Genomic DNA, 27,219 nt, shown 5'->3' with positions numbered 1-27,219 from the left:
GAGAGTTAAGAGAGAGAGAACCGGTAAGGAAACAGTATTTTGAGAACTGGAAACAGTATTTGAGTAACAGTAACATCGGCGAAGGTGCACTTGTTCCAACCTACCGTGTTTGTTGATGGGAGATGTTCACCATAAGACATTTAGAAGGTTTCATGTGCATAAAAGTGTCAATTGATGTGTGTGTTTTTTATTTTTTTTGTTTACTTTTTGAAACAGGATCAGTGCGAATGAATGGGCACTGTTAATTCATCCTTGCATGCAAATATTTTGTATTTAGTTTTAATTGGTGTCTGTTGCTATTCCTGTTCTCTGTAAGGCCTTGTTCACACGGGTGTTAAAATCGAGCGGTTTTTTTTTTTTGCGTTCATAGCGTCCGGTGATCGCGGATCAAGCGGCGAGTGTTTTCTACACATAGGAGTCAATGAGAGTGTTCACACGGGCTTTGGTGACGTGCGTTTGTCCGGCTACCCGTTTATACGACATTGAAAAAACTTTGCATGCAGCTTTTTCTTGGCGTTCAAAACTCAACGAACACAAGGAAACCGCTTCTAGTTCGTTTTCTGCGCGTTCAATTTACGCTTCGGAGGACCGGATATATCCCATGATCCTACATGCTATACATAGGGAAATGCGGAAAAAGGCAAAATATAAAAAATTAATTGTTGAAAACCTTACGCGGAAATGTTCGCATTTCTTCATATACCACAAAAAAAACTTCCTTTAATCCGACGTTGTGCAGTCAGAGAGTGAACCCGGTAGCGGCGGGCTTTCATATACAGTTCCCGAAACACTGCCCCCACAGGTTAACACACAAACTACAATTTGGGCTGCAGGCTTGACGTTAGACAGAGACAAACCAATGCCGGTGTAGAAGTCAATCAAGCGCCACCACAAAATGCAACATAAACGTCTACAACGTTCAAGAGCACGTTCGTTTATCCAAAAACTTAACACCCGTGTGAACAAGGCCTAAGTGTCCTGTCTGGTAAATTAAAGCAGGCTGCTCCTGAGCTCATGGTTAGATAGACAGTGTGAAGGTAGCATCAGTTAATAAGCATCACACTTCTCTCACAATCATACATGTGCGCACACACATATATATATATATATATATATATATATATATACAAGCACATACTCGCATACACCCCACACGCAGACTTGCATACATGCACACACGTATACGCACTCATACTCGCACGCATACTCACATTCATAGTGAGCGGGCATTGCCTGCCTGGGTGTGCATTCCTGACACACGCGTGGCCCAGCTTACATATTATTCAATAATTTTTCCAGAAATTATCATTTTATGGATGTTTTTAAACGTGTTACCTTTTCCATTATCAAGCAGCTCCAGTTTTTCTGAGTGTCCAGTATCTGACTCCAGAGTCGCCCAAACACTGACCCCCAACACAGGAACATAATTCTGACTAACCTCAGCCAATACAATCATAGGTTTGGTGCTGTCACTGAGCTGCTGGCTCATTTTGGCTGTAACTGTGACTGGGGGAAGATCTTCACCAGCTGCTCGACTCATTGCTGTTAAACTCATTTGCTGTGCAGCTCTTTCTCTGTTAAGGAAGCTGTATTTCCAATCCCCAGGCTACGAATATAATGATGTTCATTAAGTTATTGCCTATTTTATTTAATTCGGTTTCTTTTTTTACTGTTGTTTTTATTGGTTATTGTGGTGAAAAAAAATGTAATTAACAGTAAAAAAGTTTACCTCTGCAGTTCCTGGAACAGTTAAAGTAATTGTTTTAGCAGTGTCGGTGGTGTTTCTCTGGTCATAAATCATACCACTTGGTGACTGTATGTACACAGTAGGTGCACTTTTTTCATAAATTACTGTAAAGGTGGTGTGTTTTCCTGCAGTCCAGTCAATAGGAACTGTTCCATTAAACCAATCTGCAACATTCCTTCCAGTGCTTTCATGCTGTTTGCAAAAGAGACAAATATTATGTGAAAACTCTGACATGCAATACTGAGAATTCTCACACTGAATGTGTATAACTAACCTGAACTGGCTGTGTAATAGGATTTCCATCAAACAGTGTCATTGAAAAAAAGGCATCCATAAGCTCGTTGGAACTTATGGTTTCACTGGCTACTCTAAAGACTCCCTCTATTTAAAAAAATGCAATAAAACAACAGTTGTATAAGGTTAATCAATGCATATTGGTGTTTACTGTGCACTCTGATTAGCGCTGAGCTGTGAAATGCTAAAAAGGTTATAAAATCTTACCTGTTTGATCTGCCATGGTTTTCAGTACCTTGTCTGCTCTTGGGCCAAATGCTATAGTGTGAATGATTGCACCACTTTGAACAGCTTCCTGGAAACAATCCTGAACATTATCACTTGCTTCCCCGTCTGTCAGAAAAATAATTTCTTTTCCTTTTGTTTTACCATGAGGAATTTGAAGAGCCTGAAAGTTTTAAGAACTTGTCATTAATGACGGCAGATATATTTTAGATCAGTAAATCTGAACTTAATCAAAGACAAAATCACTGCAATTTGCGAAAGTGGCATGATTTCTTTTTGTCTGTCTCACCTCAAACCCTTTTTTGAGTCCTTTACAGATAGATGTACCTCCAGATGCAGTTGTTGGCAACTTATTAACTAGACTGTCTCTTGAAGCCTGTCCATCTATTAAAGTCAAAGGACTTAGTATTTGAGCGTCACTACTAAAAGTCACAAGAGCCACAGACTGTTGTTCATCAATGATCTGGTTTAAGAAAAGTTTAGCAACTTGGTGTTGTAGTTTTATTCTTGAACCCTATAAACACACACACAACAATCAGATAATAGCCATTTTTTTTAAAATAAAACATTTTATTTTGTCATTGATTTTAGTAAAAGATTTTAATGTTTATTTTAGGACATGCATTGATGATTTCTTTCTTTATTTTTAACTTAACAGCTTTGCTTACAATTTATACATACCCATAGTATATTTGCCATGGAGGAATAACGGTCCGTACAGGTAGTATGGACATAGATTTAGGAAATTATACAAATAATTAAACTTTTGAACAAAAGAGATCTAACAGTTTCCAAGGCTTATTTAGATATTAATTTTATATCTGAAGCTATTTGTCTCACACCCAGCATTCCTGTTATGACAGACTCTGGATTCACACTCAAAAAGATAAAATATTTTCTAGGTTCTATTACCATCGTGATCTATAAGACCTTCGTGGTCTCCAACCTTTTTTGCACTTTGGACCAGTTTTATGCAATAAAACATGAACCGGCCATCATGTGCTTGTAACAAAGCATAATAAAGTGTATAATTAATGCAACATGCCATTAAACAGGATAAGGGTAAGCCTTAAGCTGTTTTCCAACAAAGAGACAGCCCTTTCCAGAAGTGATGAGAGACAATCACACCTGAAGTGTATTCCTTATGTCCAGTCTGAAACCCTATGGAAGTATAATAGTGCCAAAATTCCTCAAAGCAAAATAGCAGGTTGAATTACATGAACTGAAAAAAACGTGTTGCAATAAATATGTTTGAATTTTTCTACATTGCAATTTGATCTAAATTGAAAAAAAAAATCTTTATAGCGTTTACAATGTTTGAAATTTTTGCCACTGCAATTTATTGTGGTTGTATATTTTAAGTGAAAATCCAAGCATTTAAAATGTAGTCAAAATACTGTGAACAGCTTGTTATGTTTATTGCTTGTTTTTGATAGTGAGATCTTGTCGATCTTCTATTAGGGGTCACTCGCTTAAAAGTTTGAGAATCATTGCTCTAGTGGAGACCTCAGAATATTCCTCCTTGATTTTAATCCAGAATGTTGGCAAAGCCTCGAAAAAAAACCTTTTAAGGCCTTGTAATTTAGTTTGGACTGTTTTTGCATTTTCTTTTAAACGCAGCAGTCTCCTCTGCTGTTTCATCATTTTGTATTTACCCTTTCGCAAATAATCTGTTTAGAGACATTGTTTTTTTCACTAATTTTTAGGTAGAGTTAGCTTGTAACATTAGCTTACTTTTATCGGGCAACAAAATCGATACAGAGAGAAGGGTCGGAAAGAGGCACAGATGGAAGCTGTAGAGGACGTTTTTGAGAGCTGGACCATTTCTCTTTAATTCTAGATATTTATCTGCTTCATTTTGAGTACAGCCTACTGAAATCAGCAGATTGTTTTTGGTTAAGAGGATAATTCCATTTGTTACATACTCCCATGCTTCCTGAGACATCAAGGATAAGGCAGACAACCCGATGTTCCCGCTGTATGACCTGGAATTTTGGAGCTGGTGGTGCAGATTGCAGAGGCTTTAGAATGAGAAGGGCATTTTTGTCTACTGAGTCCTGAAAAATGACTGTACTTGTTGCTTTTGCACACTTTTTATTCTGCTCATTGGGGGCTTCATAGTTGTGATCCTCTTCTTTACAAAATGCTTTTACCTGTAAAAAATAAGTGTCTATGACTAAGCATCTTATGATTAGACATCCAGCAAAATTAAAGACATTTGTCCTCTTAATGTTAAAAAAATACATACTTTTTTATATTTAAATTGGTGAGTACATTCTGACATCTGATAATTATATTTGAACAGGTTGACAGCAGAATGTGCTAAACAACATTTTCTCACTTCTCACTTGTCCTGAAGAAAAATATGTCCTTCTCATTCTAAGAAGAAGAATATTTTGCCAAAAAAAAACAAACAAAAAAAAACACATTGTACTATAGTGACTGTCAATGTTTGTGTATAACAAAACATTTAATTAAAACTTCCATGATTTGAGCAGAACACAACATGTAGCTACTTGATTTTTTATTAGTCGCCCTCAGGTTTTGACGAGCCAATCAAATAATTTCTTTTTGGGAAGTGTGATGGGAAGTTTGGATCATTTTAGTGACCATTAAGAACGCACGTTTCGAGAGAAAGGATCTCGCGAGCTGCTGCGGCGCATATATATATATATATATATATATATATACTGTTTGTGTGTGTGTATATATGTGTGTATATGTATATATACATGTCGGTGCCTGGGCGTCAACCCATTCTGTAATGTTCTATTGTCATTCATATTGCCATTGTTTTAAAGCCCTTTACTAAAGCATTTGCTAGTTATCAGGTTGATATACAGGACAATCCGCATTTAAAAAGTTTTTAAAATGAGCAAAATCAAACAGACTCTCTCTAAATAAGTAAGCAAATAAAAGATAATTGAATAGATATCTTTAAATGGTACTTCAGCGTAGTAAAAGTACCCTAGCACAAGATTATATCAGCACGAGATTATATCAGGGGTCAGGGGTAGCTCAGTGGTTAAGGCATTGGACTACGGTTCGGAAGATCCCAAGTTCAAAACCCCACAACCACCAAGTTGCCACTGTTGGGTCCTTGAGCAAGGCCCTTAACCCTCAACTGCTCAGATGTGTAATGAGATAAAAATGTAAGTCGCTCTGGATAAGAGCGTCTGCCAAATGACTAAATGTAAATGTAAATTATATATACTGTGTATATATATATTGAATATAATATATAATAAGAATCAAAATATTTCATATCTAATTAAAATATATAAAATAGAATCATATAGAAATAAATATATATATATATATATATATTTAAATTTTTCACTCTTGTTATACTGCAGCCATTTGCTGAAAGCATTTAAGTTCATTTTTTTGATCATTAATGTACACATAACACCCCATATTGACAGAAAAACATAGAATTGTTGACATTTTTTGCAGATTTAAAAACTGAAATATCACATGGGCCTAAGTATTCAGGGCCCGGTTTCTCGAAAGCTTCTTATCGCTAAGTAGTTCTTAAGTTGTACCTTAACCTCTCTCTTAACGTTATGGCGCATTTCCCGAAACGTTCGTACGCTAAGTATCTCTTAGGTAAGTCACACGTTCGTAAGGTTGGTCTGGACCAACCTTAACTCATTCTTAGCGTAGTTTTAGCTCAAGACGCTAGTCGCCGCTGTTACGTCCCCAGGTCTAGGGTCCCAGGGCGTAATAAATAAATATCTTAAACGGCCAACTTTACTTTTGACTCTTTTATTTTACACACACACACACCGGAAGCTCTCGGCTTCAGGGTTGGGCCAAGGCCAAAACAATAAACAAAAACCCTGCCCTATCTCCTCCCAAAAACTAACTAAACTACAAAGAAAAACTAAACCAAAAACACAGGGCTAAACTAACTCCCTAACTAAACATACAAAACAGGAGAAAACGGGTCTAACTAAAATGGCACCCAACCCCTACTGCTTCCATAAACGAAATATGTATAAACAAACAAAAAAATAACTATTTACAATATTTACAAACATATAACATTTAACATCAACAAAAGAGAACAAAACTCACACCACACACTCACAACACAGGCGCGACCCAACAGCTTTCTATTTTCAATACACAAACCAACACAATCTCCAAACACATCACACAGCGCGCTTCCGGCTTTCCTCTGCGATCTTAAAAAGACGCGCAGGTCCAAAGACGGCCAATCCCGGCGCACGTCACGCACGTCCAATCAGGGCGGAGCCACCTGCATGAAAGGGAAAGCAAGAGAGAGAGAGAAGAAAAAGCGCGCGTGCACGCCGCCACCAGCATCCGCGCATTTACGCCTACATGCCACACACACGGGCATGTAACACCCCCACCCATAAAAGTCAAAATCCTATTTTGACTAAAAACACACAGAACAACAGCTAAGGATACCCAACAACATAAAAATATGCTTCGCAATTTTTCACGCCAGATAAAACTTTGTGCATTAACCTTTGGAAGGTAGCTGGAGCATTTCGCATACCGAAGGCCATAACGGTATACTGTAAGAAATTATCTGGTGTTACGAACGCGGTGACATCCGAAGGACGCTGCGTAAGTGGCACCTGCCAATAACCTTTTAACAAATCCAATTTTGTTACGAAGAATGAGGCACCAACACAGATCAGCACAGTTGCACAGATTAAAATAGTTGCAAAACATGTAGGCAATGATGGACCAGCCTTCTGCGCCGCCGCTAACTGCGAGCGTCCCATCTGTAATGGTAAAACGTCATGGTTGGGTAAAATTGGTTTAACACACAGTTCTCCAGTCATAGCTGCAGACTGCAGAAAAGAGTTAGACACCTCACCCACATCAAATTCCCGCGCTTGTGCCCGTGTAACCTCACATGATGAGAACACTGCTGGAAATTGAGAAGAGAGGTCACTTTTCACATCTGTTATGGGGGTATCTACAACAATTGGTTGTGGAAAAACAACACCACCCGCTAGGTCATTTCCTAAAATAATCTGTACTCCTTCAACAGGGAGTTCAGCACAAATTCCAACACACACTTCACCCTTCACTATGTCAGTTTGAAGGTAGACAGTATGGAGCGGAACTTTAACACAGCCTGCTCCTATACCCCGTAAAATTACATCAGCTCCCGTGTACGTTTTCTGAGACAAAGGTAGTGTGCCAGCTAGCATCAAGCTTTGGGCTGCCCCTGTATCCCGCAGAACAGTCACTGACCTGGGAATGCCTTCCGAGCTGTCTGCCACCCATCCCTGCAACATGAAGGGTTTATATGCCGCTATTGTTGGATCAGGTAAAATACGTTCTCTTTGTCTTTTAATAAAACCTACACTCTTAGAATTTTCTGATGCATTTTTTTTCTTTTTCCAGGCTTCGCAGTCTGAAATAAGATGTTCTTTACTGAGGCAATAAAAACAGACTCTACCTCCCCCTGTGCGATACTGAGAACTTCTAAAAACTCCTCCCCTCGCCGGTCTCACACCACCAGCCGAAGGATTCACCTGCCCTTCCACCCCACGGACGGCAAATTTATCAGTTCTCAACGTAGGAGTAAAAACTGTTCGGTGTGTTAAAACGAACTCGTCAGCCAGCACAGCGGCTGCTGACTTTTTGTTCGTTTAAGTGAATGACTATATTTTCAAATATACAGTTTTTAAAGTCTTCTAGTAAGATTAACTCTTTTAAGGCTTCAAAGGTAGTAGTTTTAGTTGCCGCACACCACTTTTCAAAAAGAGCTTGCTTTTCTCTGGCAAATTCAACAAAAGTTTGTTTGTCTGTCTTCCTATGCGCCCTAAATTTTTGTCTATACGCCTCCGGTACTAACTCATAAGCACGAAGAACAGTTTGTTTAACCACGTCGTAATCTAGACTTTGTTCTATCGGCAACGCTGAACAAACGTCTTGGGCTTTGCCGGTTAGCTTACATTGTAAAAGTAGAGCCCACATCGCTCTTGGCCACTGCAAAGTAGCTGCAACACGTTCAAAGGCTATAAAATAGCTATCCACTTCGGTTTCTCTAAACGGAGGGACTAAATTAATATGTTTGCCCACGTCAAAATTCGGCAAAGAAATAGTTACTGGGGCAGAAACGACACTAGAAGAGACCGGCGCAGGCCCTGTAGGTAACTGAGCAAACGATGGAGAAGCAGGGGAACTCTCCAACGCGCTCTCAGCCCGGTGAAGCCGGCTGTGATCCCGCTGAAAACGCTCCCTCTCTATCTCAAGCTCTAGCTCCCTTAAACGAAGCCTTTTTGCCTCAGTTTCTTCTCGTTTAATTTCCAATTCTATTTCTTTTGCTTTTAAATTTAATAGTTGGTCCGAATTTGTGAATACTGACGTGGGAGGTGGTGCAGTTAATTGGTACCTGGAAGTTGTGGGTGAGTGTGGCGCAGATGGTGGCTTCACGTCGACTTCCGTCGGCGTTGAAGAGCTCCTATCATCAGCATCCCTTCCAGACTCCTCAGGCAGAATCTGCTGTTTAACCAATTGTTTATATAAAATTTTTTTCACCTCCGTTTTTGAGATATTACGTGGCACGTCCACTCCAAAAAAATCAGCTATTTTAAACAAATCGTCTTTACGACAGCGATTAAACTGCTCCGTGCTAGGAGATAGCGTAAAGGCAATTAGATCAAAATCCATTTTTTTTTTTTAATGTACCAACTGTACAAGCAACTAAAGAAGGCAGGCAAACAAACTATTGTATTATCCGCAATCACTGAGCCCTCACTTTATTAATGAGCCACCCACTTTATCACTCGCTATGGATGAACTCCCACTTTGTTACTCGCAATGGACGAGCCCCCACTTTGTTACGTCCCCAGGTCTAGGGTCCCAGGGCGTAATAAATAAATAATATCGTAAACGACCAACTTTACTTTTGACTCTTTTATTTTACACACACACACACCGGAAGCTCTCGGCTTCAGGGTTGGGCCAAGGCCAAAACAATAAACAAAAACCCTGCCCTATCTCCTCCCAAAAACTAACTAAACTACAAAGAAAAACTAAACCAAAAACACAGGGCTAAACTAACTCCCTAACTAAACATACAAAACAGGAGAAAACGGGTCTAACTAAAATGGCACCCAACCCCTACTGCTTCCATAAACGAAATATGTATAAACAAACAAAAAAATAACTATTTACAATATTTACAAACATATAACGTTTAACATCAACAAAAGAGAACAAAACTCACACCACACACTCACAACACAGGCGCGACCCAACAGCTTTCTATTTTCAATACACAAACCAACACAATCTCCAAACACATCACACAGCGCGCTTCCGGCTTTCCTCTGCGATCTTAAAAAGACGCGCAGGTCCAAAGACGGCCAATCCCGGCGCACGTCACGCACGTCCAATCAGGGCGGAGCCACCTGCATGAAAGGGAAAGCAAGAGAGAGAGAGAAGAAAAAGCGCGCGTGCACGCCGCCACCAGCATCCGCGCATTTACGCCTACATGCCACACACACGGGCATGTAACACCGCCACTGAGCAGCAGTCTTTATAAATGTGTATGGAAGCACATTATGGCAGTGTATGGAAGCACATTATGGCACGTTATCAAAGTCGTATTAATGATGGAATATACTGTAGGCTTGTTTAAGAATTTTATTTTATTTGATATCAGGACTAATGCATTAAAATTGGCGATCACTTTTAATATTGAACAGATGGCAAACAATTTGGGAGCGATACAGCATGTTGTTGTGCTAAACTGAAGACGGCGCCGTCCGTGGAGCCGTGTGGTTCATGTACATTTTTCCTTTGGACAAAACTTTAGCCCTTTTCATATTTTCCCTAGGGTCGCTATTTAAAAAAAAAAAAAAGGTTTTTTGCCTTCCAAGGCAACAGATTATGAAGCTTTTTGACCTGCTGCCAGGCCAACACGTCGGACTTACGCTCTACGTCCTGATGTCCATTTGATTCAGGTAATCAAATTAACCCGAATCATTAAAGATTCAATACAACTCTGACCCAGAGCTAAACAATCCTTATTAATGATGAAGGATGCGTTGGCATTGTGTCCACATTAAAATGTCTATATTTATTGGTGGACAATGCATTCGTCATTCGTTGTCTTTATTATGTAAACCCTACGTATTAATGATGAAGAATGCCGGAAGCTATTCATTGTCATTATAACGTTAAAACGCTACACATGTTTAATTTGCATTGAAAGTGCCGTCTTTCTTAACGCTGTCATGAAAAAGGAGTAAAAAATCGATTCCTGAGCAACCGATGTCAGCTAATTCAGTACCTTCACTGTAGACAGCGCCTTGTAACGTCGGACGTAAGAGGCAGCAATTTAAAAAGACTCCTAAGGGACAGTTCGAGAAATACGCTTAGAAAAGTTATCACTTTACGTAAGATATATCTTAAGAGTCTTCTTAGCTCGCGAATAATGTGCGTTATCGAGAAACCGGGCCCAGGCCCTTTGCTGTGACACTCATATATTTAACTTAGGTGCTGTCCATTTCTTCTGATCATCCTTGAGATGGTTCACACATTCATTTGAGTCTAGCTTTGTTTGATTCATACTGATTTGACTTGATTGAGAAAGCCACACACCTGTCTATATAAGACCTTACAGCTCACAACGCAAGTCAGAGCAAATGAGAATCATGAGGTCAAAGGAACTGCCTGAAGAACTCAGAGACAGAATTGTGGCAAGGCACAGATCTGGCCAAGGTTACAAAAAAATTCTGCTGCACATAAGGCTCCTAAGAGCACAGTGGCCTCCATAATCCATAAATGCAAGACGTTTGGGACGACCAGAACCCTTCCTAGAGCTGGCCGTCCGGCCAAACTGAGCTATGGGGGGAGAAGAGCCTTGGTGAGAGAGGTAAAGAAGAACCCAAAGATCATTTTGCCTGAGCTCCAGAGATGCAGTCGGGAGATGGGAGAAAGTTGTAGAAAGTCAACCATCACTGCAGCGCTCCACCAGTCGGTGCTTTATGGCAGAGTGGCCCGACGGAAGCCTCTCCTCAGTGCAAAAAACATTAAAAAACACCTGAAGGACTCCAAGATGGTGAGAAATAAGATTCTCTAGTCTGGTGAGACCAAGATAGAACTTTTTGCCCTTAATTCTAAGCGGTATGTGTGGAGAAAACCAGGCACTGCTCATCACCTGTCTAATACAGTCCCAACTGTGAAGCATGGTGGTGGCAGCATCATGCTGTGGGGCAGTTTTTTCAGCTGCATGGACAGGACAACTGGTTGCAATAAGGGGAAAGATGAATGTGGCCAAATACAGGTATATCCTGGATGAAAACCTTCTCCAGAGTGCTCAGGACCTCAGACTGGGCCGAAGCTTTACCTTACAACAAGACAATGACCCTAAGCACACAGTTAAAATAACGAAGGAGTGGCTTCACAACAACTCTGTGACTGTTTTAGAAAGACCCAGCCAGAGCCCTGACTTAAACCCAATTGAGCATCTCTGGAGAGACCTAAAAATGGCTGTCCGCCAACCTTAACTATCCAACTTGACAGAACTGGAGAGGATCCGCAAGGAGGAATGGCAGAGGATCCCCAAATTCAGGTGTAAAAAACTTGTTGCATCTTTTCCAAAAAGACTCATGGCTGTATTAGATCAAAAAGATGCTTTTACTAAAAACTGAGCAAAGGGTCTGAATACTTGACCTATGTGATATTTCTATGTTTTTTATTTCTATTTCTATGTGATATTTGATAGTTTTTCTTTTTTAATAATTCGGCTAAAATGTCAACAATTCTGTGTTTTTCTGTCAATATGGGGTGCTATGTGTAATTTTATGGGGTGCTGAGTCCACAAATTTAAGGGGGACTGAATACTTTCTGTATCCACTGTATATTAAACAAAACAACTGTAAGCATTTTGGCTTTCCACCAGCCGCCCAGCCATATAAGAAACTTATTATGAATTTTAAAGCACGATTTTGGGCATCTTATTTCATTATTATGAAAATAATATAAAGCACATATATACACATTCATTGTGAAAGATATATTGTTAAACAAAATAAAATTCATCTTTGTTTCAGCATTGGAAACAATATTGTTTTTTTTAGGCTAACTAATTATACTAATTATACGATTCTTCATTGTACTTGGTCTGGAAGTTCTTCCATGCGCCACCTGGTGGATGTTCAGTGAACACATTTATTTAAATTCCCAAATGTTGGTTGTGAGATTTCATGGCATGGCGCGCGCCGAATTGCGGCAATTTACGGGAAAAACACGCGCATTCTTAATGTCCACATCTGTACACAAATTTTGGCAATCGTTCCAGTAATGAAAATTACAATGAAGCTGAGGACATATTATGATAAACAGAATGAGCAGGTCACCTCTCATATCTTCTTGATGAAACAGAAACAGAAAACAGAAACAGAATTGGGCGTTTTTTTCTCATGAGTCTTCTAGTCCTAGTAATCTATTGCACTGCATACCGTCTATGGAAGTCATGTGACAAAAGAATGACCGACTAGAAGACTCAAAGGTAACTACTTATTTCTGTTTCCTGCACATAACCTACCAAGAGTTTGCACTGCCTTGCGCATGCGCGCCCAGTAGAAAATAAACAAATCACTCTTTGAGACTACTCGTTCTTCTGAGTCATGTTAAAGACTTATTCAAAAAGAATGAATTGTTTGTGAACTACCCATCACTACTTTAAAGTGATCAGTGCAGTGAAGATACTTCCTGTGCAACACAGTGGCAGCCGTGCGTGGGTTGTTAAATGTGTTTAAAAAAAATTGAGAATGTTTAAGCCTTTGAGAAGATGTTTACACTCCATCACTGTCCCTGTAGTCACTCCAGCAGTAATAAATGACATTATGTGTTGCTTAACATCCATGATGTGTTCTGTGAAACAGGACATTGCAGAGGTGGGAGGTAACTGAGAGTAGCTACATTTACTGTACTTAAGTATACATTTTTCATATATCTGTGTGTGAGCAATTGTACTATAGATGATAAAGAAGATACTTTTTTCACTAAAATAAATATCTGTACTCCTACTGAACTACATTAACATGTGTATTTAAAGTGGAAATTTTGCTACCTGCTAACTATTATGCATAATTGAGACATGCCTAATAACCTAATAATGTTACAGGTATTTGAAGTCAGAAGCAGAGATGGTTACTGTAATAAAAAACAGCACATTCACAATTAAGAGAGGGAGAGATTTTTACAGTAAACTAAAGTTTCTGTAAGCTAATACAAGTCCTGTACTTTTGAAGGTGAGTAGTTCTGTACTCTCCTTCAAAAGGAAAAGCTGTATTGCCAAGTACGGTTGCACATACAAGCAATTTGTTTTGGTAACTGAAGCTTCCAGAGGTGATAACACACAAAACAAAAAAAAAACAAAAAACAAAATAATAAATAAATAAATGAATAAAATAATGAACAAAAAATTTTATATGATGTGGGGTATTATAAAATACAGTACAGGCCAAAAGTTTGGGCACACCCTCACTCATTTAATGTGTTTTCTTTATTTTCATGACCATTTACATTGGTAGATCCTCACTGAAGGCATCAAAACTATGAATGAACACACGGAGTTATCTTATTTTGCTGTCAAACTGTTCATTTTTCAATAACCTGCTTGTGTTAACTTTCATAACTTTATAACTTCACTATTATGTGGACATAGAGTAACAAATATTTTAAAAAAAGCTGCTATACTTACAGACTTTATGCTTTGCATGTACATTATTGAGGCATATGTATATTGCACTTCATCTGGAATGAATACACAGCTAGATGTAGGTTTTCCATCTTCATCAGTCTGGCAAGGTTGAGGAACCTGATTTATAATTTCAATCAACTTTCCAGAAATTTTATCAGCACACCTAGGACAGATAAATAAATAAACATTACTGACATCAACTATGTGGCTTTTCATTAAATTAATTAATGGTTGTTATAGAAAGCTGATAATAAAACCTTGTTGGTTGAATCTGACCAGCAGACATGTAAAAGGGCTCTTTTGTATTATATTCATCAAATACACCCCACCTGAGGTGAGCCCATTCATGCAAAAACACCTTCCCTGTAAGAAAAGTATGAATGTTTGTCATAGTTTTACAAATGTAAAAAATATACATTTGTACATCAACCTGTACAATACCTGCTGCCTCTCGATCACAGTTGATCACACACGGAAATATATGTTATAATTAAATCTTTATAAAATTTTATCCATTAATGTGCATCTGTTTTACATTCAATAACCCTTACCTCTAGGTCCATATGGTTTAATAAAACTGTCGTTTAACAAGAAGTTTGGGGTAAAATGAATGTATTCAGCCTCCTTTCCACAACCCTGAGTCTGATGAGTATATGGTTCATCACCAAAATGAGGGTTTGGGCTGTCAATTCTTATTCTGCCCTAAAAATAAAATACAGATTTTTATTCATACTGATCTTTACCAGATTTAACTATGCTACAAAAAGATATTACAGTAAAGCTGAATCAATATTGTACTTTGTTGAAGGATTCTGTTCCAGCTTTCTCATAATTTTCTGTCGTCCAGGTTGGTGGTACTAGTATTTTCACCTCTTTGATGAACAGCTTGTGGTCTAAAGCTTCAAACAGGTATTTTGATCCACTGATAATCATTTCCTATGGAAATAGTGAGAATTTATGTTTGTATGAAATTTTATGTATTTAATCATTCTTTACTAATCAATTAATTGCATACATAGTTACAAAAATTCTCAACTTCACTGATGATAAATGACATCGCTAAATGCACAGTTGAGCTTTACCCCTTTATTTCTTCTTTCTATAAGTTTCACTATAGGTCCCATACATCCACAGATAAAGGCACCCTTTTTTAAAGGTCTTTTGAATAACCAGTTGGGAGGAAAACCACATACTCCAGATGGTGCTCAAGCACCTGCTCTTTTGCCATCTGACTTGATAAGTGCCCTTTTGCAGGACATTTTTCATGCAGATCTGTTACACTCATCTCCTTGGCTGTGTAAATTTGTGACAGACTGTGCCCTAAGCTAGTAGTCTAATGTGAAATAAAATGACAAAGACACAGAAGTGTGTTTCAAGGTTAGTGTGAAGGATAACACACTATACTTCAATCAGAGGGAAACAAAAGAGAGTAGCTCTGTTTTGTGAACACCAGCTGGTAAGCAATCCCCACTATTGGATCCTGGGCTTTTCCCCATGCTATAAACACATTGCGGAGTCTAGCTCGGGGTCTGTTGGGCTGTCAATGTAGGTCCAGGGATCCACTGAGCTAAACTGTTAGGCAGACAGACTAAAACACAGAAGAGTGGCATGCGAGCGGGGCAATGTAACACGACCCTGGGATGTCAAAGAAGCAAAGGGAATTCCGCCCTTTGATTGCAACCGTAACCTCACTGGCGGGGCTTCCATGGATCTTTAACCTTCAAACGGAGCCGGATTTTGTGACTCTGCAGACGAGGAGGAAAAGGCCGCTATGAGATACATGTCCAAGGAAAAGCCGAGGAAAACCGCCCAGCCATCGGACATCACAGAGGACACCCGTCTGAGGCCACATCCAAGAGAGAGCTGGGAGGGGCCGGTTCATCCATCTCACAAGAGGAGAGCTGTCATGTCACACTGGTGGAGAATTCTGGCACATGTAGCATACGTAGGTGCCCAGGTTGAGCGGCTGGCGATAATTAACCTTAATGAATCTCAGGCTTTCTCTTAAAAACGCCTTATAAAGGCTAGATGAGGAGTTTAGTTCGTGGTCCAAAAACAAAGCAAAGAGTTGTGCAGTGGAGCTATAGAGAGTGGCACGCGATGTTATGTGCTCCAGAGTCTTCTATCCCCTATGATCTCAGCGATACAGCGCAGGAAAGAACTGCTCGACCTCTTGCTTTGCATCCCCGCCACCAAAGAGGAAAAGGGCCCCTGATCCCAGCCGGGAAAGCCGCCTAGCCGTCAGACGTCAAGAAGGACTCCCGTCTGTGAACACGCCCTGAGAGCTGGCAGGGGCTAGTCTTGGCTGATGTTAGCAGAAGAGGTCGTTGTAATGGGAGCGAATGTAAAATGTTCGCGTGAACCCGCAGCACGTGTGTGCGCTCTTTCACTTTGCTGAGTTTTGATCTAAAGTCAGATGAACACGTCGATATGAGAGATTTACAGAGCGCACATTCCAAGGCACTCACCATCTCTCGAATGTTCGCGGGCTGTCTTATGCCTACAGCTTTATTTTCTTCCTTGGGAAGGGAGAAAAGCATGCAATCCATCGCGACTCTGTCACTTCAATTATGTATGCTCTGGCTAGAGCCATCTTATTTGGCTGAGTCTTTCAGGCTCAGCTATAGGTGCAACATGTAGATCATTTGGAGCAGGTGGCACAATGAAGGCAGAGACAGCGGAGCGCACATGAGAGTGCAAAGGAGACAGCTTCCTTCTTAGCTAAACTTTATTAGAATTTGCTAACTTTTTTTTGAATCTGCGAAAAGAGAAAAAGCGAATGAGTGTAAGCTTAGATATGATCTACTCACTGGTCGAGGTTGGCATGACCTTTTTATTAGCAGCTGGTCATGGGAGCATGGTGTCCACTAATTAACTTTTAGCTCAGGTATATTAACAGGCCCCAATCCCTTCTCACACACACAGAGGGTGCAGGTAGGGTAGTGTAAGTGATGCTGTGGGCATGAATGGTTCGAGTGAGACGTTCTAGCAAATGTGCATGTACTCACTGTAAGCCTGCCAACACATGTGGCTGCTGAAAATGTCCCACGGGAAGTGAAGATAGGCAATAAAGATAATGGAGGAACAAAGAAAATAAAGCTAAATTCAACTGAAATCATGACAACAGCTACAGTATATATAAAATATGGTTTCATTGATTCTGGGGAAGTTAATACTCTAAGTCACTTGTGTATGGAGTCCATGAAGAAGCTAGCAAATTGACTAGCAAATAGCTATGATCCTCTCATTCACACACATGTATTCCGTCTTACTGCGGCTAACCTTCATTCCTCTGCTTTCCAGAGCATACCTCCACCTCTCCAGATTTTCTTCCACCTGTTCCCTGCTCTCGCTATAAAGCACAATGTCATCTGCAAACATCATAGTCCATGGAGACTCCTGTCTAACCTCATCTGTCATCCTGACCATCACCAGGGCAAACAAAAAGGGGCTTAGAGCTGATCCTTGATGCAGCCTCCACCTTGAACTCTTCTGTCACACCTACAGTACATCTCACCACTGTCTTACAGCTCTCATACATGTCCTGCACCACTCTAACATACTTCTGCCACTCCAGACTTCCTCATACAACGACACAGCTCCTCTCTTGGCACCCTGTCGTACGCCTTCTCTAAATCTACAAAGACACAATGCAACTCTTTATTACCTTCTCTGTACTTCTCCACCAGCATCCTTAAAGCAAATACTGCATTTGCTGCTTACAAATGCTCACCTCTGCCCTTAACCTAGCTTCCACTACTCTTTCCCACAGCTTCATTGTATGGCTCATTAGCTTTATGCCTCTGTAATTGCCACAGCTCTGCACATCTCCCTTGTTCTTAAAAATCGGCACCAATACACTTCTCCTCCATTCTTCTGGAATCCTCTCACTCTCCAAGATCTACTGCCACCTCTTCTAAGCACTTCCATACCTCCACAGGTATGTCACCAAGAACAACAGTCTTTCCACTCTTCATCCTCTTCAACGCCCTTCGCACCTCACTTTTACTAATATTTGCTACTTCCTGCTCCACAACAGTCACCTCTTCTACTCTTTGTTCTCTTTTATTTTCCACATTCATCAACTCTTTAAAGTACTCCTTCCATACTCTTTTCCTGTATACACTCCTGGACTACCTCGTTCCACCACCAAGTCTCCTTGTCCACTTTTGCCTTACCTGATGATACACCAAGTACCCTCCTAACTGTCTCCCTGATCACATAGGCTGTAGTTGTCCAGTCAACTGAAAGCACCCCCTGACCACCCATAGCCTGTCTCAACTCCTCCCTGAAGACTACACAACATTCTTCCTTTCTCAGTTTCCACCACTTTGTCCTCTGCTCTGCCTTCTCTTCACCTTCCTCACCACCAAAGTTATTTTACACACCACCATTCTGTGTTGTCTGGCTACACTTTCCCCTACCAACACTTTGCAGTCACTAATCTCTTTCAGATTATAATGTGGACACAAGATGTGGTCTACCTGAGTGCATCTGCCTCCACTCTTATATGTCACCCTATGTTCCTGCCTCTTCTGGAAGAAAGTATTTACTACTGCCATTTCCATCCTCTTTGCAAAGTCCACCACCATTCCTGTCCTGAAGACCAAACCTGCCCATCACATTTTCATCACCTCAGTTCCCTTCCCCAACATGTCCATTGAAGTCTGCACCAATCACCACTCTCTCACCTCTGGGGATGCTCTGCATCACTTCATCTAACTCACTCCAAAATGTCTCCTTCTCTTCTAACTCACATCCTACCTGTGGGGCATAGTCACTAACAACATTTAAGATCACCCCTTCAATATCCAGCTTCATACTCATCAACCTGTCTGAAACTCTTTTTACCTCTAGAACATTCCTAACAAACTCCTCTTTCAGGATAACTCCTACTCCATTTCTTTTCCTATCCACACCATGGTAAAACAATTTGACCCCTGATCCTAAGCTTCTAGCCTTGCTACCTTTCCACCTGGTCTCCTGGACGCACAGTATATCCACCTTCCTTTTCTGCATCATATCAACCAACTCTTTTGCCTTTCCTGTCATAGTCCCAACATTCACAGTCCCTACTATCACTCCTAAACTCTTGCCCTTCCTTTTATCTCTCTACTTTCGAACACGCCTTCCCCCTCTCCTTTTTCAAATTCAAATTTTATTTGTCACATACACAGTTATACACAGTACGAAATGTAGTGAAATGCTTACACGACTGCCAGTGACCTTAAAAAGAGAATTAAAGCTTATAATAAGTAATAAATATGAATAAAAGAAATACGATAGAAAATTTAAATAAAAAAATTAAATAAAATTTAACTAGGAAAAATAGAACTAAAAATAGAAACTGAAAATAGAAATGTACTGTACAAATAGAAATATAATGGTGTGCAAATATGCATAGAAAAAGTGACTTTGTGCAAAGGTTATTAAAGTGTCTTTGTGCAATGGTCCAGAATGTAAACGTAAACATGTAGTGTAGATGTGCGTGGAGTTGTCCATAGTGTCCATGGATGTATAAAGATTGATTAATTGATTGTGAAAATTGTGAAAATATTGTGTTAATTCTGCATAGTGGTGTGGTTGAGAGACCTTATGGCCTGCGGGAAGAAGCACCTCCTCAGTCTCTCTGTGTTGGCCCTGAGGGAGCGGAATCGCTTCCCAAACCGCAACAGAGTGAACAGTCCATTGTTGGGGTGGCTGAGGTCCTTCACGACTTTCCTGGCCTTGGTCCAGCACCGCTTGGTGTAGATTGAGTGCAGGTCAGGGAGCTCGGTGCGGATGATGCGCTCAGCTGATCGCACCACCCTCTGTGGAGCTCGTCTGTCCTGCATGGTGCTGTTCCCGAACCAGGTCGTGATTTTTCCCGTCAGGATGCTCTCTATGGTGCAGGAGTAGAAATTCCTGAGCACCTTGGAGGGCAGTCTAAAGTCTCTCAAGCGTCTGAGGTGGTACAGACGCTGCCGGGCCTTTTTTACCACGGTGTTGATGTGACAGGACCATGCCAGGTCCTGCGTGATGTGAACACCGAGGTATCTGAAGCTGTCCACTCTCTCCACTGGGCTCCTGTTGATGATGGGGGTCTGGTAGTTCCTCACCTGCTTTGTACTGAAGTCCACCATCAGCTCCTTTGTCTTGCTGACGTTCAGGAGGAGATTGTTTCTCTGGCACCAGTTCTCCAGATTTCCAACCGCCTCCAGGTAGGCCGTCTCATCGTTGTTGGTGATCAGGCCCACCACGACAGTGTCGTCAGCAAACTTGATGACGGTGGTGGAGTTGGTAGTGGCCAAGCAGTCATAGGTGTACAGAGAGTACAGCAGGGGGCTCAGAACACAACCCTGGGGGGCTCCAGTACTGAGAGTGATGGAAGCTGAGACATGTCCGCCCATCCTTACTGCCTGTGGTCTGCCAGTCAGAAAATTGGAGATCCACTGACACATGGATGAGCTGAGTCCCAGGTGCTCCAGCTTGGTGGTGAGTGTGGAGGGAATTATGGTATTAAATGCAGAGCTGTAGTCGATGAAGAGCATTTTCACATAATTCCCCCTCCGAGTGTCCAGATGAGTGAGAGATGTATGGAGTAGATGTGAGATTGCATCGTCCGTGGAACGGTTTGGACGGTATGCAAACTGTAGTGGGTCCAGTGTGTCTGGTATTGAAGAAATGATGAAGTCTCTGACCAGGCGTTCAAAGCACTTCATCACTACTGAGGTGAGGGCTACAGGGCGATTGTCATTGAGAGAAGCAGGATGTGGTTTCTTTGGGACAGGAACAATAATGGACTCTTTGAAGCATGTGGGGATCACTGACTGAGATAAAGAGATGTTGAATATCTCAGTGAACACAGGTGCTAGCTGGTCTGCGCAGGCTCTGAGACTACGACCTGAGATGCCGTCTGGTCCTGCTGCTTTCCTGGTGTTCACTCTCTTGAAGGCTCTTCTCACGTCATGCTCGGTGATGATGAACGCGCTTCCGGTGCTAGCAGTGACTTCCTGTCTGTAGCCGTTAGCGCCACTAGCATTAGCATCGCTAGCATCTTTAGCTGCAGGCGCAAAGCGAGCATAGAAAGTGTTCAGCTCGTCTGCCAGAGTCACGTCCAGGTTCGTCATACCGGTTGTTGGTGCTTTATAGTCCGTAATTGTCCTTAGTCCCTGCCACAGGCTCCTAGAGTCACTCTTGGAGCTGTGACTCTAGTTTCCTCCCGTAGCGCTGCTTCGCCTCTTTCACGCTGTACGACGCAGGCTTGTACGGTTCCATGTCCCCCGACGCGAGTCCCGTGTTGTAGGCAGCGGTGCGAGATCTCAGAGCGTTGCGGATGGTTTTATCCACTCACGGCTTCTGGTTGGGAAACCTTTTTCGACCAACAGTAGTGCAATTTCCACCGGCACCCTGTAGGTCAACAGCACCGGTGGCAGTCGTTGTTAACCCGGGCCGCGACCGATCCGGTATGGAAATTATATTTGTGATTCGCGTCATTAATTTGGCAAATGTTTTTACGTTGGATGCCCTTCCTGACACAACCCTCTGCATTTATTCAGATTTGGGACTGCCACAAGAAGACACTGGATTGCGCCCCCCCGTGGTTGCATTGGAAAAGCCCATTATCTACATGATCAAAAAGGCGAGGCAGGCCTGCAGCTCGACCAAGTGCATGCTCAACGACTTTCTTGACATTTGCAGCATTTGTATGTATTAAAAATACATCCACAGAGGCCAGACGGTCAATAGCAAATTCTATTGCCAGCTTTTAAGATGTAGGACACAGATCTGTGGTTGGCAAATCTAAAAACTTAGGAGAACTCCTACAATGTAGAATGATGGTCCAACATATTACTGAACGTCTGTTTTCTGAATGGTGGTTAAAAACAAATGAAAAAAAAATGTGTGTGTGTGTGTGTGTGTGTGTGAAACAGACCTGAGGTTATGGCTTTGTTTAAAGAACAGGGTGCGGACATCACACACCGTAGTTAGGCCATAAAAAATAAAAACCATTGAACAAAGGCTGTAAATTTCATAAAAAGAACATCAGTGGCACAAAGAATGGACAACAGTCAAAAATAGTGGTGGTTGTGTAATGGTCAGCTTGTCATAATTGATGCCATGAATTCTGCACTCTACAAAAAAAAATCTTAAAAGAGAAGGTCCGGCCATCAGTTCATAACCTCAAGCTAAAGCACACTTGGGTTATGCAACAGGACAATGATCCAAAACACACCAGCAAGTCTACCTCTCAAAAAAAAAAAATATATATATATATATATATATATATATATATATATATATATATATATATATTGGAGTTGCCTAGGCAAAGTCTGGACTTAAATCTGATTGAGATACTGTGGCATGACCTTAAACATGTTAAACCCTGCAATATGGCTGAATTAAAACAATTCAGCAAAGAAGTGTCCTAAATTCTCCACAGCAATGTGAATGTCTCATTGCTAGGTATTGCAAATGCTTGATTGCAGTTGTTGTTGTCATGGGTGGCACAACCAGTTATTAGGTTTAGGGGACAATTACTTCACATGGGGCCAGGTAGGTTTGGATCTTTTTTTTTTCCTTAATAAATTAAATTCTAATTTACAAACTGAATTTTGTATTTACTTAGGTTATATTCTTTTATCTTGTGTAATATTATGTTATGTAAGATAAAACATACCTTTATTCATCCCACAAGTGGGGTAAAATCATGTGTAAAATTTAAATTTGTTTGTTAAACATTTAAGTGTGACAAATATGCAAAAGAATGAAAAATTGGGAAGGGGCAAATACTTTCAAGACACTGTATATAAAGTACCAGACATAAGTTTGGATTTGAATCTTTTTTAAAACTATGAAATAACAAATATGGCATTAAATAATTGAGTGACAACAACAGTCAGTGGTTATTTCAAGACACGAAGGTCAGCTGTCCTAAAACAGTCCTTGCAACAACAGTATGTGCAAGTGCATTTACAAAACCCATTAATCACCATGATGAAACTGGCTATCATGAAGACCAAGGTCATTTAGAGTCACCAGCCTTAAAAAGCACCAATTTATAGCACCTCAAATTAGAATGCTTATGGAGGCTTTACAGAGCATACAGTCTGTCATCTCATTATCAACTTTGTAAAGGATATTATTGCATATTTTGGATGCATTCAGCATTGTTTGACAATATAAAAATAAATACAAAATTGAACATATGGATAAATCCTCTCTATCTATCTATCTATCTATCTATCTATCTATCTATCTATCTGTCTGTCTGTCTGTCTGTCTGTCTGTCTGTTAGTCTGAAAAATGGTCTAATATGCAATATTCTAAATTATTTGTTTGACATTAATTTTTGAAAATCTGCCAATGCTTTTTTTTTTTTTTCTACAAAGCATTTTTTCAATCAATTTGTATATGTATTCTGGCTTTTGTGCCACCCTGTATATTGTAGTTAGCTACTCCATATCATAAAAGGAACAGGAACATACTACATATTAATTATAAAACATATTATTGACAATTTAATATATCATTTCCTAAATGCATTAAATCAAAAATCATTCAATACCTTGATTTGATTGAGAAGTTTTTCATTCTCTGGCACAGCAGGGCTGATGACTATAAGAATATCAGTGTACCCATTTTTATCCAATCTGATGGATGTAACAGGTCCCAATACACTAAGAAACAGCAACACCACAGGAAGAGTATTTGCCATGACTGCAAACTGCCAGAAGGGATCGTTGTGTTTTGTTTATAATATGTACCACCCTGTTCACAGCGTGATCAAAAACAGGATATGTTTTTGAGACCGTTTGTCTTTGACTTTCATTTCATTAATCTGCTACATTGTGAGAACATTCAACTAATATAATGGGAGAAAAATACTACACATTGAAACATATTCTTTAAAAATTTTCTTTAATATTTTGCCTAAGGAACATGGAAGTGAAGAACTTATATGGCCTATAAAAATATTTTTGTGGTTGATAAATACAATACACATGAACTGCATAACATATACTTAAAACATTTAGTCAAACAAAAAAATACCCCATAAAAATGCCACATAAGTGATCAAATTGTAGGAAGAATAAAAAATGTCTCTTCATGGTCCATTAGTTCATGTCCATAAACAACCTGCCACTGTAAATGGTGTGTGTGTGTGTGTGTGTGTGTGTGTGTGTGTGTGTATATATATATATATATATATATATATATATATATATACATACAGTGGAACCTTGGACTACGAGCATAATTTGTTCCGGAAGCGGGATCGTATTCCAAAACCCGTAACCCAAAGCAAATTTTCCCATAAGAAATAATGTAAATTCAAATTATTCATTTTACAGCATCCCAAAAAACAAATACATAAAGATATTAAACACAAAATATAAAGTAAAAATAATGTCCGTAAATTTAACGGTAAAATAACGTATAAATGCTACAGAATAAAACCGTATTCCACAAAACATGCGAGAAAAAATTTACCGTACAATTTACAGTGAAAAAACGTAATTAGTTTTACAGAAGTAAGACCTTACATTTAACAGTTAAAAACATATGAAAATATGGTTATTTGCAGTAAAATTGACAATATACTGTTTCTTACATGACATTTCATTTGTTAGTTCTGAGTAGCTTGTTACTTTTTTAGTTTTATTTACGACATTAGACATGTGCCTAATTTCATAGTGAAATGTTCACTCACTTAATAGGATTGTATTAAGTATATTAAGTACTGTTTTTTTTCTCTCTCTCTCTCTCTTTTTTTTTTTTTTTTAAGAATGCAACTGTTGAGAAGAAGAGGCACCTTGTGTCTACCTAAATGAAGAACCGGACAGTCTCTTCAAAGAATATCTGGTAGGTAATGCTTATGATTACTGCAGAAGTAATGGTTTCATTGGGCTCTTTAGAATATCACAATATCCATTTAGCCTTCTTAAATTATAAGTTAAAGCTGCTATTAGATGGCATCAGATCACAGGTGTACTTGAGAAAGGAATGTGAGAAATCAGTGTGGACTAAATGTTAGTGATTTAAAGACTAGAAAAACAACTACAGGGAAAAATGCAATGTAAACAGGCTCTTTGGAATTCTGTTTTAGTCTAGTGATTTCAGTTTTGCTTTTTTGTGTATCAATAGGATACAGATGGCCGTGCTGCAGGAGGATCTTGAACATGTTGTATTTGGCATCTACAGTATCAATGTTGGAGGTGATGCCACTACCTCTCCAGCTGATGTTGGAATTGTTATTGAGGGTGTTGAAGTGCTTCATGACTTGGGAGACATCGCTACTGCATGTACGGTCTTAATGTCTCCAGTTATCCTCAGGAACTGAAAACATTCTCTGAGGTACTGCAGAAGATCTTCCTCCAGCTGGATGCTACTGTACCAGACTTTTACCAGAAGTACAGATGCTTAAAAACAAACATTAAGTATAAACCAACATCGAGCACCTGAATTGAGTTCCCAATGAAGGCCTTTTTTGCACTTTTTTGAAAATGTTTGGATGTTTTGTTTTGGATGCAATATATTTGGGCTTTGTTTGTATTTGATAGAAAAAATAGGGGTAAATGATCTTAATTTTGTTAATATGGTAAATTAACAAATGTTTAGTTGGAATTTTTGACCTTAAGGACAGGGTTGTGCATTTTCCTTAAAAATTTTTTTTTTTTTTTTTTTTTTTTAAGATTTGGGTGACGTTTTTTTTCTTATGTAAAACATGTCCAGAATACTGTTTTAATGTTTTTTTTTTTTTTTGTGCACATTTTTCCCCCCTCTTTAAATGTGTTAAAGTTGGGGGGGAAAAAACGTTAGAATATGTTGCATTTTGTGTGCAGTATGTCTTTGGACCATAATATTCTCAATTTCTCAACCGCAGGTTGTATTACAAATATGTAATCACATATTTGCATGGCTTGTCATGTCAAAATACATGACCGCTGCAGACATCTCGAAAAGGTTTAGGATAAGAGATGATCGCCTTTACAATATACTAGAAAGACAACTGCTTAACTCTGATTTCACAATAATATTAAGCGAGTATATAGCAAACTCAAGTGTCTCTTTTATCATAAACCCCTTTGATGGATTTGCAGACATGTATTTTCACAAAAAAAAGACAATTTATGATTTAATTTAGGTTTGTATAAAAGTATTAATAGTTTCTTAAAGGTAAAATTTCAATGTTTAGCAATGTAACTTCTATCTTTTCTTGCTCCCAGCTTATGTGATAAAATAGTGCTTTGACAGAATTGCTGAATGAATTCACTTATGTTCAGTTTATTTATATTAAAAATAAAAAGTTTTTTCCTCAGTTTAAATAGTTTTCTGTCTGCTTTGTGAAATAATTATAGGTTTTAACCGTATTTATTACAAGATAAACCTTCAAATAGACAGTTCTGAACTGTAAAAAAGATGTTCATGTACCGTAAATATTACAGTGTAAACCCTGGAATTTGACTGGTATTTTTTAGCAACATAAGTATGTTAATTAGACAGTTATAAACCGTAAAAAAACAATTAAAATCTGTAAAATATACAGTACAGTGGTTGCAATCCTGTAAAACTAATAATGTTGCTACCGTATTTTTGACGGTAAAGTTCTGGCAACCACAGCTGCCAGTTTTTTACCATAAAATTTACGGTTTATTTTTTACAGTGTACTTTACCTTTAAAAAAAAAAGTCAAAGTAAATCCCGACAGATAAGTGTTTCCGTTTATGTGCGCAGGCACTGTGTGTGTGAGTGTGTTTCTCTCTTTTGCGCTGCGGAGTGTGTGCGTTGTGTGTACGCGTGTAATTTGACACTGTGCCAGTTCGCACACACACACTCTCTCTGTGTGAGTGAGTGTGTGTGTGTGTGTGTGAGAGAGAGAGAGAAAGAGAGAACCGGCACGGTGTCAAATTAACGCACACATAAAAACGGACACACATAATGACAGAGGGAGAAAATGGATTTTTAACCTCTAATGAGACTTTCTTTTTCTTTAAACTTGCGCACACACGTGTTATAAGAAACAGTACACGCACGCTGTACGCATGAGCTTTCAAACACAAAATAAAATATGTTTTACACACACACATGGTCACAGTGTTATAGTAAACAGTAAACGCGTGCACGGATGTTTATTATACCAGTAAGAGATGAGCCCTACGACCCAGCAGGGAAGAGAGAAAAACCGTTGGCTCAGTTGTGATCACATGATGCACAGCGTCAAAACAAGAAGCGCATGCGTGAAACATAATACTCGGTAC

At 39.6% G+C, this 27,219-nt stretch overlaps 1 protein-coding gene across 1 annotated transcript in view; it reads right to left on the bottom strand.

Moving 5' to 3' along the window:
* Positions 1-23,676, bottom strand: part of LOC128532817 (calcium-activated chloride channel regulator 1-like) — a 53,974-nt gene extending 30,298 nt beyond the window's left edge. Inside the window, exons 1-11 of the mRNA XM_053506919.1 lie at positions 23,527-23,676; positions 14,775-14,912; positions 14,528-14,678; positions 14,234-14,339; positions 13,977-14,139; positions 4,192-4,419; positions 2,556-2,780; positions 2,249-2,429; positions 2,022-2,128; positions 1,730-1,939; positions 1,336-1,606 (exon numbers count right to left, since the gene is read on the bottom strand). Coding sequence (XP_053362894.1) covers positions 1,336-1,606; positions 1,730-1,939; positions 2,022-2,128; positions 2,249-2,429; positions 2,556-2,780; positions 4,192-4,419; positions 13,977-14,139; positions 14,234-14,339; positions 14,528-14,678; positions 14,775-14,912; positions 23,527-23,676 — 1,930 coding nt within the window. The remainder of the gene's footprint in view (positions 1-1,335; positions 1,607-1,729; positions 1,940-2,021; positions 2,129-2,248; positions 2,430-2,555; positions 2,781-4,191; positions 4,420-13,976; positions 14,140-14,233; positions 14,340-14,527; positions 14,679-14,774; positions 14,913-23,526) is intronic.
* Positions 23,677-27,219: the final 3,543 nt, after the last annotated feature.

This window comes from Clarias gariepinus, chromosome 11, assembly GCF_024256425.1.
Source record: "Clarias gariepinus isolate MV-2021 ecotype Netherlands chromosome 11, CGAR_prim_01v2, whole genome shotgun sequence".
NCBI classification, from domain to species: Eukaryota; Metazoa; Chordata; class Actinopteri; order Siluriformes; family Clariidae; genus Clarias; species Clarias gariepinus.
The sequence above is the reverse complement of the archived record's forward strand: the minus strand, read 5'-3'. Positions and strand labels throughout refer to the sequence as shown.